The sequence below is a fragment of the Argopecten irradians genome, chromosome 7 (assembly GCF_041381155.1).
Source record: "Argopecten irradians isolate NY chromosome 7, Ai_NY, whole genome shotgun sequence".
NCBI classification, from domain to species: domain Eukaryota; kingdom Metazoa; phylum Mollusca; class Bivalvia; order Pectinida; family Pectinidae; genus Argopecten; species Argopecten irradians.
Genome location: NC_091140.1, coordinates 21,712,220 through 21,731,156, shown reverse-complemented (window position 1 = coordinate 21,731,156; position 18,937 = coordinate 21,712,220). Strand labels below are relative to the sequence as shown.

At 33.7% G+C, this 18,937-nt stretch overlaps 1 protein-coding gene across 7 annotated transcripts; it reads left to right on the top strand.

Annotated features, from left to right (window-relative positions):
* Positions 1-5,393: 5,393 nt before the first annotated feature.
* On the top strand, positions 5,394-18,862 carry LOC138327838 (thioredoxin domain-containing protein 2-like). Of its 7 annotated transcripts, XM_069274256.1 has the most exons (6): positions 5,638-5,925; positions 6,092-6,201; positions 13,855-13,912; positions 14,095-14,128; positions 17,576-17,679; positions 17,942-18,862. In XM_069274256.1, exons 1-6 carry the CDS (start codon positions 5,876-5,878, stop codon positions 17,982-17,984), a joined length of 399 nt encoding a protein of 132 aa, XP_069130357.1. In that variant the 5' UTR covers positions 5,638-5,875; the 3' UTR covers positions 17,985-18,862. The 7 variants fall into 7 exon arrangements, 5 of the variants coding, with proteins under 5 accessions (XP_069130355.1, XP_069130358.1, XP_069130357.1 ...); XR_011209110.1 differs by lacking the exon at positions 13,855-13,912 and having other exon boundaries at positions 5,617-5,939; XM_069274257.1 differs by lacking the exon at positions 13,855-13,912 and having other exon boundaries at positions 5,632-5,925.
* The last annotated feature ends 75 nt before the right edge of the window (positions 18,863-18,937 follow it).

The following is an 18,937-nucleotide window of genomic DNA, read 5'->3' as shown; positions in this document are numbered from 1 at the left end:
GATTGGTGTAACGCTTTTACAACATAGTGTATGCACTGTAATAGGCCTTGTTTTCATGCTTTGTGTATGTTGAGATGAAAACGTATCTGAAAGAGTCACTTTATATTTACTAGTATCCTCGTATAATGTGAAATGGAATGGTAGAACACAACTTGGCTATTTGGTGTAACCGTGTGTAGCGTATTTACTGCACTGTAGACGTAAATATCATTATGTTTAACATAACAATAATATGGGACAAGGAAGTAATTCCAACCGTGTGGACAAAACAAAATTGTCAAATTTTCTGCCCCTTTATCAAGACAAAACAAAACAAACACGAAATCTTTTTATAACAGGTCTCAAGGCAACATGGGTAAGGCGGATTTATAAAGATGATGCTAGTTGGATGCATTATTGCAGATAAATATAATGATAAATTTTCATTAGCGAATTGTGGACTTCAAAAACTCAAAATTACTTTGAGAGAATGTACAAACTTGTTTTGGAAAAATGTTCTTGAAGCATGGTATAAAACAATAGAAAGGTCTAATACTTACAATGGTAAAATTTGTGAAAAACCTTTGTGGTATAATTATAACATCAAAATAAACAAACCTGTTTTTTTTACAATTTTTTGTTTGTTTGATTAATTAACGTCCTATTAACAGCCATGGTCATGTAAGGACGGCCTCCCATGTATGCGGTGTGTTGCGTGTGTGTTGTGCGAGGTGCGTGTTTTGGGAGACTGCAGTAAATTCATGTTATGTCTTCTTGTATAGTGGAACTATTGCCCTTTTTATAATGCTATATCACTGAAGCATGCCGACGAAGACACCAAGCAACACACCCCACCCGGTCACATTATACTGACAACGGGCGAACCAGTCGTCCCACTCCCCGTTTGCTGAGCGCTAAGCAGGAGCAGAAACTACCACTTTTATAGACTTTGGTGTGTCTCGGCCAGGGGACAGAACCCAGAGCCTTCCTCACAGGGGCGAACGTTCAACGCAAGGCCAAAAGTGAGGCGGTGCCAAGGAAGGCATTAGGAAAGATAAAGTCAGTTAGGAAGAAAAGAAAAGATAAGATCCTAAATTTAGTCGCCTTTTACGATCATGCAATAGGGGCAGCAGGTACAATTCTAACGCCCTACCTGCAGGGCTGGTTTTTTTTACAAAGAATGATTCTGGAAAGGAGTAATGTATATATATGATATTGTCAAAAAAGATGGAACGTTTTATAGTTTTGAAGAATTTCACCAAAAATATGATATAAGATCCAACTTTTTATTATTTCATGGTATTATTAGAGCAGTAAAACATTTAATAAATAGTAAACATGAAACTTTCTCTTCAGTAATCTGTTTACCAAACACACCATTAAATTTAATTTGAAACTTATATTAAGAAATAAAAAAGGGACGCAGGACATTTATAGAATCTTGTGTTATAATCATACAAAACCCACATCACAAAGAAAAGGGTCTTAAACTTTTAATATCCAGGAAAATCAATGGAAAGAAATTTTTGTAAATGTCTTTAAAACCACTAATAATACAAAACTAAGATGGCTCCAATACAGAATCAACCATAGAATTTTAACTACAAATACAATTTTACATAAAATGGGAATTAAACCAGACAATAAATGTACATTCTGTAGAAATTTTCCGGAAACAATTGAACATATGTTTTGGGATTGTGACAAAGTTACTAATCTTTTAAGTGATTTAAAACAATTAATTAATGCTGATAACATTTTTGTTGATTTTATTAAACAGGAATTTATATTTGGAAAATTCAGTTTTTGTGATACAGACTTGATAGTAGATAACCTTATTTTACTATTGATTAAGCAATATTTGTTTAAAATTAAATGTTTAGAAAAAGATATCAGTTTAATAAGTTTTAAAAAAATGATATACTATTTGAACTTAAAGCTCATAAGCAGATGATAGTCAAACATAAGGCTTACCATAACAACATTGAGCTACACATTTTTTTATAGTTATTTTATTTTTCCAAAGCATTTTTACAAATACAAAACAAAAGATTATCATCAATCGTCATCTGCCACATCAGTTTCATTCACCATCAACATCATAATCTGCTGCATCAGCTTCATTCATCATCATCATCACTATTCATCATCCTCATCTACATCTCATCATCATCACCATCACCATTCATCATCATCATCATCATCATCATTTCAATTGATCGTCATCATCACCATCATCATCATTTGCAGTCGCAGTTTCACACACCATCATTATTGTCTGATGCATCAGCTTCATTAATCTACATCCTTATTGTTCATCATCTTCCATCATCATCATCATCATCATCTGCAGTAGCAGCTTCTACCTCATTTCTCTATTTACGAACATGATCCTCACGCCCACATCCACACAGACACACATACGCCACACACGCCTACATACAGACCCTCGCATGCAAGTTCTTACACAAGCACTCTAAGGAAAGAGTATGATACATATTATAGAGAAAGAGGGAGGGAGATCGAGAGAGAGAGAGAGAGAGAGAGAGAGAGAGAGAGAGAGAGAGAGAGAGAGAGAGAGAGAGAGAGAGAGAGAGAGAGAGGACTAGAGATCAATAACAAGATTTATGTGGTGTTATAAACTCCAGGAGCATAATGAAGGACAACTAATTTATGTATATGGTAAAAACGTTATAGTACATGATACATAGTTATATATATGTATTGCCATGATGTATTATGTATTATTATGTATTATCATAGATTGTCGCATTAAATAAAGAAACATACAAATAGTTAACTAGTCAGCTAAATCAATAATTTTTTCCCATTTTCTCCATTCATTTTCACATTTCCATTGAGCACCTCCACCTTTACTATTGGCAATATGTTTTTGAGAAATGTGGTGTTCTTTAATTAAGTTGAGTAGAGCATGTGGACTTAAAATTTTATGCAAACATCTGGTTTTGTATATGTAATACTTAATAATAATCAAAATTTCATTGTCTACTCTATTTATAGTATGATATCTATTTTGTAAAAACAAACCAAAAAGAAAGCTTTGTTTATTGTATTGAAACGGGATATAGAGTGCATCCAGGAATGTCTCTACGCTTTGCAAAAATCTCTGAGTTTCTCTGCATTCTCAAAGAATATGGACAATGGTTTCTCTTCAAGATTGCACAAGTTATATGTTACAAATTGGATTATTGGCTTATCCTACTTTACATAAAAAACGAGTTTGTTGTTCAAATATTTTGTACTATTCTATACTGAAACCATTGTAGTTTTGTGTTTTTAGTAACCTTGAAAGGATTATTATATATGTTGACCCAATTTAGTTCAATATCTTCAAATGGATCATCCCATTTTCTTCTACCAGTTGTAATGAGATTATTTTTAACCATAATATTATAAAAATCTTTCGTCCCATTTAAATTTTTCATAAAAAGTAAGATAATATTAGGGATAATTGGATAGACTATTTCATGGTTCATATTTACAACATTAAGTCTCGTTAAAAGTCTTTTGATAGATGAGATTATACCCTGAAGTTGAAGGAAATTTATATCGATATTATACACATGCATGAATTCTTGATATGTATAGAAAGAACATGTAGTGGGATCTTTTACTAAATCATTGATTATTGTTACGCCTCTATCATACCAGGACTTATAAAAAACTACCTTTCCTCCAATAGTTATATCTTTATTATACCATAAAGGCTTTGTCTGTGTACATGATAATATATCTATTTTTTTCTCACCCCATCTACATCATTGAATTTTTCCCATGCTTTGAAAACGTGTTTCCCGAAATTGTGACTAGCCCGAGATACTCTGGCCCTAACACCAGACTTAGACATTATGACAGATAGATGTCTGGTTTAGGGCCAGAGCGCAGTAGTACTCGAAAACCTGGAATAAGCCGACACCGTTTGGTATCGGGCCAGGTACTCTCCGATTCAGACTGACCACCGAGAAGCACCACTAACCTTAGTCTATACAACAAATGAATATCATATCTACCCAAATATAGCAATCCGTCGAGATTAAAGATGATTTGCATACTACGAGAAAATGGCGACGACGACGAGGGAAATTTAAAGTTGCGGAAAAGAAACTACTGTGTTGACACAATAGAACGTGCATGCGTGATGAAATGGATGGCTATGAGTAGATAAAGTATTCATTTGTTGAAAAGACCAAGGTAAGTGGCGATTCTCGGTGGTAATATTTTGTAAGTAGAGTACCTAGCCCGATACCAAACGGTGTCGGCTTATTCCAGGTTTTCGAGTACTACTGCGCTCTGGCCCTAAACCAGACATCTATCTGTCATAATGTCTAAGTCTGGTGTCAGGGCCAGAGTATCTCGGGCTACAATGTGACCTACATTCCTCAATATACTCACTACCGCATAATTATAACTTTTGCAAATCAGTATGTGATTTAAAAATAATTCGCCACTTGCATGTCTTTTTTAAAAGCCAGCCTACCCAAGTAAGTTTCAAGGAATCAATAAATAGTTTTACATTTACCATTCTTAGACCGCCTTATTGAGCTACAAAATAATCTTGAAAACTGGCTTAACATATGATCTTAATATCACTATGATGTAGTTTTGTTTTACTAATTTAGATTGGGCAATGTTCTACTAAACTCTGTTATAATTGGCCAGTGTTGAAGTTTTCGCTTAACTCCATATTGAAGTGAATTTCTTTTGAACTATCAAAATTCAGTTCTCATGATGCTGATTTGATAGTAGATAACCTTATTTTACTATTAATTAAACAGTACTTGTTTAAACCTACAACCATTATAACATTAATGACGAGTGAAACTTGGGACAAACTTGAATCAAAATAAAACTTGGGATATATATACTTGCATCTTTAATTTGGGACACATATATACATAATTACATGGAATTCTTATATAAAATGAAACCTTTTTGTGCTGCTAAATAAACCCCATGTTCAAACTGTTAACTATTTAACCATGTGAACAGTGAACCACCTAGTCTGAGTCTGCAAATTAATATAGCTCCCCCCTCCCCCATTGTGTATGTGCTGTCTTTATAAATGTGTGTGAGCGAGTAAGTAAAGGCATATAAAATACCTTAGTTTTTTCGCCAAGGTGTAATAGAAAGATGGACATCAATAAATCAGAATATAAGGTGATGGCAGTATTTACAGTCATGAACTCGACTGTTTTTTGTGTCCCCTATATCACATGCTTAATTCTACTGTCAGATATCATGCAAAAATTACACTAAATCCATTCTTTGCCTGTGGCATATGGGTAGACTTGCATGCCTTAAAGACGGCAATACATAAACATATCTTAGGTGTACAACGGTTTACCCAAAATTAAAAAAAATGGTGTCCCGGAATCGATATTTCATGCGTGAGTATTGAAGATTTCTTTATGTCTGTAAGCATTTTAATTGATGTTTATAACGTAAATCAAAACACAAAATGGGTTTATTTTTGTGTTTTAAAATATTTTGAAGTGTGGTGACGTAGTAAAAAATACTTAGAATCCAGTAAGAAGTATTTTAGTATTTGTCCAGTCTTTCGTTTACCACATTCTTCATAGTTAATAAATACTATATATTAATTTGCAGTAAAAGCAGCGGAATGTGGACCAATACGTGAGTTGCTGCCCTTTACATATATAGATTATTGACTATTGTAATGGTGACTTATCACTGATCGTAATATGACATCATCCTGCTGATTCTATTACGTCAAATATCTATCTTACTACCTGTAAATGAAACGTAATTTTCTTTTGTAAGGTCCCCAAAATATGATCGACAAATTTCAAACTGGCAGTTGTTTAGTCATCCTAGATATCCGAGATGTTTGTACTATCCACCCAAAACTATCTGAATGCAGTTTAGAAGAAGCAAGAGGCCTAGAGGGATTGTATCGTTCACCTGGTTTGTAATGCAAAGTAATATATCATTGTTTTTTTCTGAATGAGTTTAAAGATTTACTTTAAACGTTTTACTCTATGGGGTCAGAGCTAAGATTTATACAATATCTGTTCCTCTTCCATAGAGGTATTCTGTATAAGTTCTGACAATGTTTCACGTTTCGTTTTAGTTACGTCGCCATTGGAGTGGGTTCTACAATTGTAACCTTGATCTGGGTTATTCACTGTTGTTGTCTATACCGCAGATCCAAGTGTCGTCACCAACAACAGCAAAACGGAGGTAAGATTCCATATACACTATCATATATTTCATTTATGTGTCATGTGTCAATATGACATACAAAGAAAAAATATTTACTTTTTGTATTGACATATGTCATTTGCTTTACTATGTAATTATATAATTAATGTTATATCTTTCTTTTAACTATGGTAATGTTATCGGAAGAACCACGTCACCGTGTGTTTTGTACAACGTGGGTCCAGACAACCCGTACAACGCCGGTTATGACCAGTATAGGCGAAATAGAACACCGCTCAATCCTCCATTTTATAACCTGAATAGGAGAAATAGAACATTGCGCATTCTTTCTTCTCCCAGCCAGTCTTGGGCAAATAGAACAACAACAAGAGATACCTCTATCTTATGACCAGGCTATGGCAGATAGAACAACAGAGATACCTCCATTTTATGACCAGGCTATGGCAGATAGAACAACAGAGATACCTCCATTTTATGACCAGGCTATGGCAGATAGAACAACAGAGATACCTCCATCTTATGACGAGGCTATGGCAGATAGAACAACAAATATACCTCCATCGTATGACCAGTCAAGAGGAGATGGAACATTGGATACTCCTTCATCTTATGACCAGGTTATGGCAGATAGAACAACAGAGATACCTCCATTTTATGACCAGGCTATGGCAGATAAACAATAGACATACCTCCATCGTATGACCAGTCTAGAGTAGATGGAACATCGGATACTCCTCTATCTCATGACCAGGTTTTCAAAGCTACAGCTCCTGGTAATTCGTCGCAGTCAGATCCTTACAACGCCGGATATGATCAGCCACATTAAGCCTCGAGGATTTTCCAGGAATATCCTGTCTTCTTTACAAAGAATAGAACCAATGTATCCAGTTAGATATAACGCGGAGACATTACTGAAGTCATTCGCCTTCGTGTGGGATCCAAGCAGATTATGGCATAAATTATGTTGCATTAATTGAACTAGGCAGACCAGCAGCAAGCTATGCAATAGTACAATAGTAAAAATAACCAAAACATCAGATTTTGATTGAAATGGCCTTTTTATTAAAACGACATGAAAAAATTCAGCCACTTTTTTCGAAGCCTGTAACAAGTTCACATGTAAGCATTTATTTTTACATACATTTTCTTTTTGGACGATTAATCAGTTTATGCTATTGATTACTGCTAACGAGATATGCTCATTATACATGTATGGACTTACTTTCGGATAAGGCAATTATGATTTACGGAACAAAAATTACGTATAGTTCCACCTTCGGACTTATTTATTAGATTCATCATTTGTTTATATGCTTTCTTACTTCATGAATGATTTGTACACTCTATGTCATAAATTATTTCGGACCACCTGGAGTTTTTGCTCGAATATTAGATTTATTATTATATATTTACATTTCCGTTTTCTCTTAAGAAAATGAACATTCGCAGATATAAAAATTGAAAGAAAATTCTTTTCGATATAAATGGTGCAGATATTATTTTACGAAGATAAACTTTCACGAATTTTCTTGATCGTGAAATTTGCGAAAACAAAAGGTTCCATAATATAGGGATTGTTACGAAACAATGTACATAGAAACCATAACGTGGAAGTGTTAGTGATCCCTTGGTATAGTTTTTATTCCACTACAATAAATATTAAAAAGTGAGACACGAGATTTAGCAATACAAATATTTTGTGTCGTTTATCGAGCAAATAAATACCATTCAACAACTTTTATTGTGTTGCATATTTTACATTTCAACAAGTAGGCGATAAAGAGAGAAGAGGAATTAATTAAGAGATCACTGTCTGCGTATAACATACAGACAATGATATATATGTAGTGTAAAAGGAGCGGGTTGGTGTTGTTTGATCATAGTGTTAATACTCAAGTATATGATTTTTACATAGACTTGAGTAAAAATTCTGCTTGAGAAAGTTTTATGGTGCCGGGCCTTGGGTTTGATTCCTGGTCAGGGCACTCGACAGGCACCATATGTGTATTTTCCTTGTTCTTCTACAGTAGTATTGTAGTATATCGTATTGTCTTCATTTTTGATGCACAAAACAGCTAACTGCACGTCTGAACGACGATGGCCGGGTGTTTCACCTTTATGTACTTCCTGGTAGAGTTGTTGAGTCATACCTAAGTGATATGGTGTTGATTACATAGCCATAGCCATTTCTCTAACAGGGTACGCAAGGTAGTGGGTAATGGTATGATGGGTTTTAAGTAGGATAAATTCTGCGGGCTCGGTACAATCCATTCTCTCTAATAATGGACAGGCTTTCGGAAATTATCCCTTACTTAAAACCCAGCTAGTAAAGTTTCCTTTGTTGTATATGACCATTATATTAAATAATGGACACCTAGGAGTCCATTATGTAACTCGCTAAAACTAAATGATTGTGAATGCATCTCAACATTGTTAGTCCATTATTTGTCACAGGTGAATGTTTGACAAGGGTTATTGTACAAGTTATGGCAGTATATTGTACAAGTTATGACAGTATATTGTACAAGTTATGGCGGTATATTGTACAAGTTATGGCGGTATATTGTACAAGTTATGGCAGTATATTGTACAAGTTATGGCAGTATATTGTACAAGTTATGGCAGTATATTGTACAAGTTATGGCAGTATATTGTACAAGTACAAGTTATGACAGTATATTGTACAATACAAGTTATGACAGTATATTGTACAAGTTATGGCAGTATATTGTACAAGTTATGGCAGTATATTGTACAAGTTATGGCAGTATATTGTACAAGTTATGGCAGTATATATGTACAAGTTATGGCAGTATATTGTACAATACAAGTTATGACAGTATATTGTACAAGTTATGGCGTATATTGTACAAGTTTGGCAGTATATTGTACAAGTTATGGCAGTATATTGTACAAGTTATGGCAGTATATTGTACAAGTTATGCAGTATATTGTACAAGTTATGGCAGTATATTGTACAATACAAGTTATGACAGTATATTGTACAAGTTATGGCAGTATATTGTAACAAGTTATGGCAGTATATTGTACAAGTTATGGCAGTATATTGAACAAGTTATGACAGTATATTGTACAAGTTATGGCAGTATATTGTACAATACAAGTTATGACAGTATATTGTACAAGTTATGGCAGTATATTGTACAAGTTATGACAGTATATTGTACAAGTTATGCGTATATTGTACAAGTTATGGCAGTATATTGTACAAGTTATGGCAGTATATTGTACAAGTTATGGCAGTATATTGTACAAGTTATGGCAGTATATTGTACAAGTTATGACAGTATATTGTACAAGTTATGGCAGTATATTGTACAAGTTATGGCAGTATATATGTACAAGTTATGGCAGTATATTGTACAATACAAGTTGTACAGTGGCAGTATATTGTACAAGTTATGGCAGTATATTGTACAAGTTATGGCAGTATATTGTACAAGTTATGGCAGTATATATGTACAAGTTATGGCGTATATTGTACAAGTTATGGCAGTATATTGTACAAGTTATGGCAGTATATTGTACAAGTTATGCGTATATTGTACAAGTTATGGCGTATATTGTACAAAGTTATGAGTATATTGTACAAGTTAATGGCAGAAGTTATGGCAGTATATTGTACAAGTTATGGCAGTATATTGTACAAGTTATGGCAGTATATTGTACAAGTTATGGCGGTATATTGTACAAGTTATGGCAGTATATTGTACAAGTTATGGCGGTATATTGTACAAGTTATGGCAGAAGTTATGGCAGTATATTGTACAAGTTATGGCAGTATATTGTACAAGTTATGGCGGTATATTGTACAAGTTATGGCAGTATATTGTACAAGTTATGGCAGTATATTGTACAAGTTATGCAGTATATTGTACAAGTATATTGTACAAGTTATGGCAGTATATTGTACAAGTTATGGCAGTATATTGTACAAGTTATGGAGTATATTGTACAATACAAGTTATGGCAGTATATTGTACAAGTTATGGCAGTATATTGTACAAGTTATGGCGGTATATTGTACAAGTTATGGCAGTATATTGTACAAGTTATGGCAGTATATTGTACAAGTTATGGCAGTATATTGTACAAGTTATGGCAGTATATTGTACAAGTTATGGCAGTATATTGTACAAGTTATGGCAGTATATTGTACAAGTTATGGCAGTATATTGTAAACAAGTTATGGCAGTATATTGTACAAGTTATGGCAGTATATTGTACAAGTTATGGCAGTATATTGTACAAGTTATGGCAGTATATTGTACAAGTTATGGCAGTATATTGTACAAGTTATGGCAGTATATTGTACAAGTTATGGCGGTATATTGTACAAGTTATGGCGGTATATTGTACAAGTTATGGCAATATATTGTACAAGTTATGGCGGTATATTGTACAAGTTATGGCAGTATTTAAATTCATGAACTTTACAAATATTAACCTACAAGTCTTTTGTCTTTTGAAGACTATATATCGTAAGAAAACTATTCTTTAAAGCCTTAATTAGCGAATAAAGATATCATTTTTCAATAACGTGTAATAAAGCCTTATTTGATATATTGCGAGCAATTTTTTAGGTTAAAAGATCTACCAATACTACAACGTACTTTTTGATTACCTTGAATATATTTTTATGTTATGGAGATATCACACAAAAACAAACCTTGACCTACAAGTCAATGAAAGGCGTCGTATGTATTACAAAAGTCGGCTAAAACGGGTCTAGTGGGTTTTTTTTATTCAGTTTCAATTTCAAAAACAATTTATTGACAAAAATCAATGGGATTAGACAGCAGGCATTGCCTGTGTAGGTCTTCCGCCTACGGAACAACACAGTGGTACAAGTTACAAACATTCATTAGCAGTAACACACACAAAAAAAAACATGAATAATAGTCAACTCATTTCAAATGAGGGGAGATAACTATGAATATTATTCAAACACAGAATTCTAAATAGAGTAATGGACAACAAGAATATAACTATTTTTATAAATATAGAAGCTGAAATAAAACGATTATTTTTATTGGTAAATCTAATTCTCAAATAGGTAGTGCATATGTGTCCCCTTCTACAAGTTTAGACGCAAGGCTGTCCATTTCAATTCAATTAATTATTTACATGGTAAACTTTTATATCATTTTTTTCCCACATTTTTCCATGAAGTAAAACTACAAAATGAATTTCAGTTTAGAAAATAGCATACCTACATATAAAATGTAAATGTAAATAAATCATAATTTCTAAGCAAACTACATGTATTTAGTGTATCTGTGTCCCATTCTTCAGATTTATAAGGAAGGACTATCCATATCACATTCAAGCACTTTGCTGGGAAATAATGGTTTGTTTGGTATTTACATTTCAAAGGTATGCTAATTTAAATTTTCAATAAGAATTAAATGCAAATAAAGCATATATGGGACGGCCCAACTGATACCAATATACATACATTTTTTTTTGTATTCAATGTTATAATGTCATCTGAACTTGGTGGGAATAATGTTTTTAAGAAAAAAATGTTTCATTGAAGAGTTTAAGAGCATTTCCACAAATCTGCATGTTTTGCCCAAAATACAACAGTAATATAAAATATTTTTCTCAAAACTGGTCTTCGTTTCATGTTCAGTGTTCCTAAATATATACAATAGATGTATTTGAGATGATTGAAACTCCTTCCCATATACTATATCTGCATTGTATAATCTACAGCCGCCATATACCTAACAAGGTCAAAAAGGACTTGATGTGTATGCCTATGTAATGTCGAATCCGGTCAAACTATCGCTCCTACTACATGCTATAAACACTAGTAAACACAATGGCGTGGTTATTTGGTGACAGAAATATGTACTGAACCCCGTGGACTTGCAAAACTGAAATGTACAATTTTTTTGCATATTTTGTCAAAATTTACAAATAACACAACAATCTACGAGTCAACAGTAATATCTTGGGTTATGGCGGATGCATAGATACATTTTAGTAGCTAAGTTATGTTCAATTATACATATGAGTGCAAACAAGATGATTGTTCAAACTTTTAAACATACATAGGAAGAAATTAATTCCAATGATTATCTTCTCTTCAAAACTCTTTGATAGTGAATTTAGCACACCCCACCCGGTCACATTATAATAACAATATGGCGAACCACAGGTTTAAGACGCGCTAAAAAAAGGAAAAAACTAATACCTAAAAAGTGATAAATCACTCTTTTAAACAAGGTCTTAAACCTTAAGCGTTTGAATACCACATGCGTTATGATGTTGATAAATCATGATTCGACATTCGTCAAACATAGCGAATGATCGGCAGACTTTGTCTCTCTTCTCCCGTAAAGAAGGAAGGAAGCATGGACATATGAGACAAGTACACCGTATTTTGACAGTATCTGTCTTTTTCTGTGGTAAAACAATATATCGACTTCTTCAAAATTCTATAACTGAATATGATTTAATTTAAGTTGAATATAAAACCTTTCAAAAAATTAAAAGAAATGCCATTTTTGAAGGTTACGGGTTGAAAATGAAACGTATTAAAAGCACGAATAAATAGCATATTTCTGAAGGTTGCTGTAAAAGTGTGAATTAAAGATTTAACACTCATTAGAAACAACTGTAAACCCAATGTAAGGGTCGAACACCAGATTTAAGGTCCAGCTTATTTTAAAGTCCATTTATTCCCATCGTAAAACCCTTAACATGCTAATCAGTGTAAGTGTGTAATGCATACCATTTCACTACCGTATATACCATTTCACCTATTTAAAACAGAATTACATGTACGTTTTTATCTCACTTTTAACCATATTAAGTTTTCATGAAGCTTCCTTTAAGAAATGTAACCAGTCACAATCACCTATGGACGGGTTTATTATAATATAAACATTGAGAGTTAACTTGGATACCTACGTCTGGGTGGTTAATGCATGAGTGCCGAAAAATACCACCTCAGGGCTGGAGGTTTGACATCTTGGCGTAGTTACCTGGACGTTTTCCCAGGGAACTCACATTTTCATCAACGTCCTGAAATTGACACAAACTCTAAATCTAGATATCATGAGACATTTGAATAAGGAAATAAAAACGCTGAACAGAAATCTAATTACCCAATTTTCTTCGCAGTGTTGTGTTTTCTGTATGAACATATTTGATTGGCTTTGTTTGGTACACATTAATGTGCCACACGTAACTTCCTGGTACAGATACTGTGGTAGTCATCACTAAAACGAGGTGTCCCATTACTAGGCTTTACCTTCTCTTCTTACTGGTCAACGAGGAAATGAACAATCATCATTTATTAAAACTTTGACATAATTATGTCATGTCTTTTTACTCGGTAAGTTCAAACACACTCCTAATCAAAACAATCTAGACAAGATTAAATATTTTATGTGTCTTAATCAAGGTGGGAATATTTCATATCTTCGGTATTTCTTAATATTTATTTTATTTTCAATCAGCATGGTTTTATAGCTTCGATAGCATCATAATTGCGAAAGAATGCTCTAAAATGATGTGAATAATAATCAAAGTGCATAACTGTTCTCTACCTGTGGGGATACGTAGGGTCACCAGCCTTAAGTTACACATTTAGTAACACTATCCCAAGGTATCTACCGTCTACATTTATTTCACAAGATGGCGTACTTCAATCAACATGGACATCATATTGCCGCATTCATACTGATGTTTCTTGGTAAGTAATGAAGATTTGTGTACACGACTTTTAGAATTTCGTAAATGAGGTTTAGACCTATGCAGTAAACACACAATTAGTAGGGTTTTTTTTGGGGTTGTTGTTGTTGTTGTTGTTGTTGTTGTTGTTTTTTGTTTCTTTATATCTTTCTTCGTAATAAATAATATTATATTAATTTGCAGTAAAAGAAGCCGAATGTCAGACGGACACAAACACGTGAGTTTTTTTCTTCTTTCTTAAAAATGAATATATTCGTCGGTAGACTATCTTTGGAGATAAATAGTCCAGCGGATTCGTGAAAAAATTGTGCACATTTTGATAAAAGCATGAAACTTGGCACAAATATACTTAAGCATATAGGAAACAAAATAAGGACCCGGGCCACCTCAGATTTTTTCTAAATATAGAAATAGCGGCCATTTTCCAAGATGGCCGCCAATTTATAAGAAAAATCACTATATCTCCTATGTATGACTATTTTTTGTTGGACTTTAACATATTAAGTGGTATTTTTACTGAAGTGTTTCAGCAATTTGAATTAGATCATAAATTTTTGCTTTTAATCCCATAAGTTGACTTATGGCATTATAAAAGACATTTTCCAAGATGGCCGCCAATTTATAAGAAAAATCACTATATCTCCTATATATGACTATTTTTTGTTGGACTTTTACATATTTTCTGGTATTTTTACCGAAGTGTTTCAGCAATTTGAATTAGATTTTAAATTGATGCTTTTAAAGATTTTAAATGGATGCTTTTAATCTCCATAAGTTGACTTATGGCATTATAAAAGACATTTTCCAAGATGGCCGCCGATTTATAATAAAAATCACTATATCTCCTAATATATGACTATTTTTTGGTGGACTTTGACATATTTAGTGGTATTTTTACTGAAGCATTTCAGTAATTTGAAATAGATCATAAAATAATGCTTTTAATCCCAATAAGTTGACTTATGGCAATATAAAAGACATTTTCCAAGATGGTCGCCAATTTATAAGGAATAAGGAAACATCATTATATCTTATGTAATTGAGAATATGTGTGTTGTACCTTGACACATTTGGTATTAAATTTACTAATGGACATACGCATTTATTTAAGTACAAGGCAGTCTCTAATTGACATTTTCCAAGATGGCCACTAGTTTATAAAAAAAATCTGAAACTGTTATGTATATATCTATTAAAGGTTAATATCCTTCATATATATATATACTAAAGGTTAATATCCAAAAATATCCAATCCAACAGGAATAGATATTTGCAAAACTTCGGAAGTGAGATTTTTATGAAAGATATTAATGATAAATTTGTTCAATATGTTTCAATCGTTTAACTAGCCTCCCGATGATGGGGGGGAGGGAGTAGTTATCTGTATTATTAAGTGTTGTGATGGGTAGGAACAATCATTTTAAGGAAGAAAATGCCGAATTTTGATAACTTCAAGATGTCCAATGGGTCGAAATACTAGGTTAAGGTTTTGTTGCATGTTGTGAAATGCTATACATGCATTATCTGAGCAATGATATGGATTTAAACACAGATATTGGATTATAAGTATTGTTTTCGGTATGGGCAAATATTTAAAGGTACAAAGTAGAATTTTGAGAATTTCAAGATGCTCATGGGGCCAATCTGTACTTTACTTTTCCTCACCAACTGACATTGATTTCTGCATTGGTATATGGTCTTAGGATTACATTATATGTTGTTCTGGATATAAGCAATCATTTTAGGGATAAAACATATTATTTTTAGAATTTCAACTTCTTCTCTGAAACTAAGCATGAGATAGCACCCATAATGTAATGGTAGCTTCCTTATAGGGTGGGGATTCAAAATTGTACAAATGATGGGGCTGACCCCCTGGGGCCTGAAGGGCGGGGTCAAAAGGGCTCAATGTGGCTTTTTCCATATAAATGACTTCTTCTCTGAAACTAAGCACGGGGTAGCAATCATAATGCAATGGTAGCATCCTTATAGGATGGGGATTCAAACGTGTACAAGTGATGGAACTGACCCATCCGGGAGCTGAGGGGCGTTGTCAAAAGGGATCAATTTGGCTGAAACGACTTCTTCTCTGCAACCAAGCATGGAAGAGCACTCATAATGCAATGGTAGCATCCTTATATGGTGGGGATTTGAAATTGTACAAATGATAGGGCTAACCCCCCGGGGCCTTAGACGCGGGACCAAAATGGTCAATTAGGCTACTATTTTCATATAAATTACTTCCTCTCTGAATCTATGTATTGGATAGCATATTTGTATGGTATCTATATCATCATTAAATGGTTATGATTCAAAATTGAACAAATTTTGTAGTCAATTTCGTTAATTTTCTAATTGTAAGTGTCTTTGTGATAATTTTTAAAAAAAAAACAGGTGAGCAATACAGGCCCTCTGGACCTCTTGTCATGTTGTTTCTTCTTGTATAGTGGAATTATTGCCCTTTTTATAACCAGTCGTCCCACTCCCTTAATGCTGAGTGCTAAGCAGGAGTAGAAACTACCACTTTTATAGACTTTGACGTGTCTTGGCCAGGGGACAGAACCCATAGCCTACCTCATAGGGGCGAGCGCTCAACAGAAGGCCAAAAGTGGGGCGGTGTCAAAGGAGACGTTAGGAAGAAAAAAGATAAGATCCTAAATTGAGTCGCCTTTTACGGTCGTGCAATAGGGGCAGCAGGTACAATTCTAACGCCCTTCCTACAGGGCCATATTTGCGTCGTCGTATGTACTGAAACTTTATAATAATTCCTTTGGTAAGAAGCTACACCAGTGATAAGGTACCTAAACCTTCTTTGTGTTCCTATTTGGAACTGGTATCTGGTATCCACTTTGATCCCTCTGCCGATACATCTTACCATTATGAAATACCTCCGCCTTCTATTTTATTTGGGACAAAGATGGTGAAATTTTATAAAAAAAAAGTTGTGATTTTTCTCCAGTGATAAGTCATTCTCTAAGAAGGGTATGCTGTCTGTACCGAAAAATTTCATTGCTTGTTATGAAAATGGATTATCCATACCATAGATCACACCTGCAAGTGCCTTGACATCTTATAAGTAGAAAACTTGATAATGTGTTGTCTTGTCGTCGGATTTTTAGTCTTTTTCAGTTTTTAAATTAATATACATGTTCCTATGATTCAGCTTCTGCCTTTCCCTTAAGGTAATGCTGATTACTACTAGGTATTTCTAATGAGCCTGATAGATGAATAAAGCATATAATTGCCTTTGTTATGTCTTCACTCTTAATTTTCTTGTCTAAGATTTTCTTCACTGAAAGATGCTGCCAAAGACCCATTAAACTGCAAATGGGAAAACCAGTCGTCCCATTCACTTTATGCTGTGTCTTAAGCAAGAGCAGAAATATCGTTTTTATTGACTATAGTTGAATCTTCCAATGACACCAATATGTCGTATGAATAAAGAGAAATCAGTAAATAGTGTAATCTTAAGAAATGATGCAACATAAATTTGGAAGGTTGATTCCCAAAGTGATCAAGGAAAATAATCATCACATGCTTTTATGATAAAAACGGATCTTTATACATGCTAATGGAATATATAAATACCATCCAGGCAATGCGGACAGTTCAAATCTGCATATATTCATCATATGTTATGACGATGTTTCACGTTGTGTTTTAGTCTGATATTTGCTGCAGTTGGGGGGAGTGCTATGGTAATTGGCCTGATCTTAAGCTTCATTCTGTACTGGTATTGTCATTACCACACACGAACGGAAGGTGGAGGTAAGATTTCATAACAATACACTATAATATCGTGTATAGGCTTAGCCTGTTGTTTGATCCCTTTTCATATTTTTTCATACTTTTGTTGAAAATGAATCATAATATATAGAATACATTTATTGTATTTACGTGTTACGTATCAAAATCACACGTTTATACAGTACACTAATAAAGAAATACTTGATGTATTGAAATTTGACATTTGCTCATTTATCATCATGATACACGACATACAATAATAAAAATGATATCTCCTTTTCAGGTTTCGAGATCATATGCCCAGCAAGCATTGTTCGTCAGTTTAGCATAATTGCTATGCCAAATGTTAGTCAGGACGTCATTGACTAATATTTGACGTAGATGTAAAGCACGGTCGTCCTATTTATACCAGCAAAATAACATCACATTTACGTTCAAAGTTCCTATGGATAGCTATATAGGCAACGAGATCATTATCATACATGTGCATGGTACGTGTTAATTAACACGAGAGGTCACACAACCACAGACATGAGAAACCGCTGTATAGAGAAGGAACTGATGAATCATTGCATCATGTACTGCTAGATTTCATTTGGACTTGGTGCTTTGATTTTTTCATGTGGATTGGAAAAACTGTATTCAATCAATTTTCATTTAGGCCTTATTGTGTCTGTTGCTTTAGAAGTTGTGAAAAAAGAACATTTATATTTGTAAACTTGAAACAAATATTTGCAAATTTGGCAGAAAAAATGTCCAATAAATTTTGCATTGATGTTTTTTGAAGCATGAACAACGATTGAACGCTATATTCTCATGATACGATTTACAAATGCCATTTGCATGACAAGGTAAAAAGAACTCGATGTGTATGTTTTTGTAAAGACGAATCGGGGCAAACAAACGCTCCATGTACATGCTATAGACTCTAGTTAACATAGTGGCATGGTTATTTGGGGACAGAAATATGTTACAAACCCAGTGGACTTTTTTTTGAAATTTTTTAGTCAACAGTAATACTTACTATTAGCTCCAAATGCATAAACACTTTTTATCGACATCGTTATGTCCAAGTACATTGGTTACAACTCAGAATGTATGCACTGTAAAAGTCTGGTTTTTATGTTATGTATATTTAGAAGGAAACATCTCTGCGGAAATCACTTAACTAATAACACTGTAAAAATGTTAAATGGAAGGTAGACCAAAATGGAAGGTAGACAACTTGGCTTCGTGGTCTGTCTGATCATAAGTTATCATGTCACTGCAAGGTAGATGT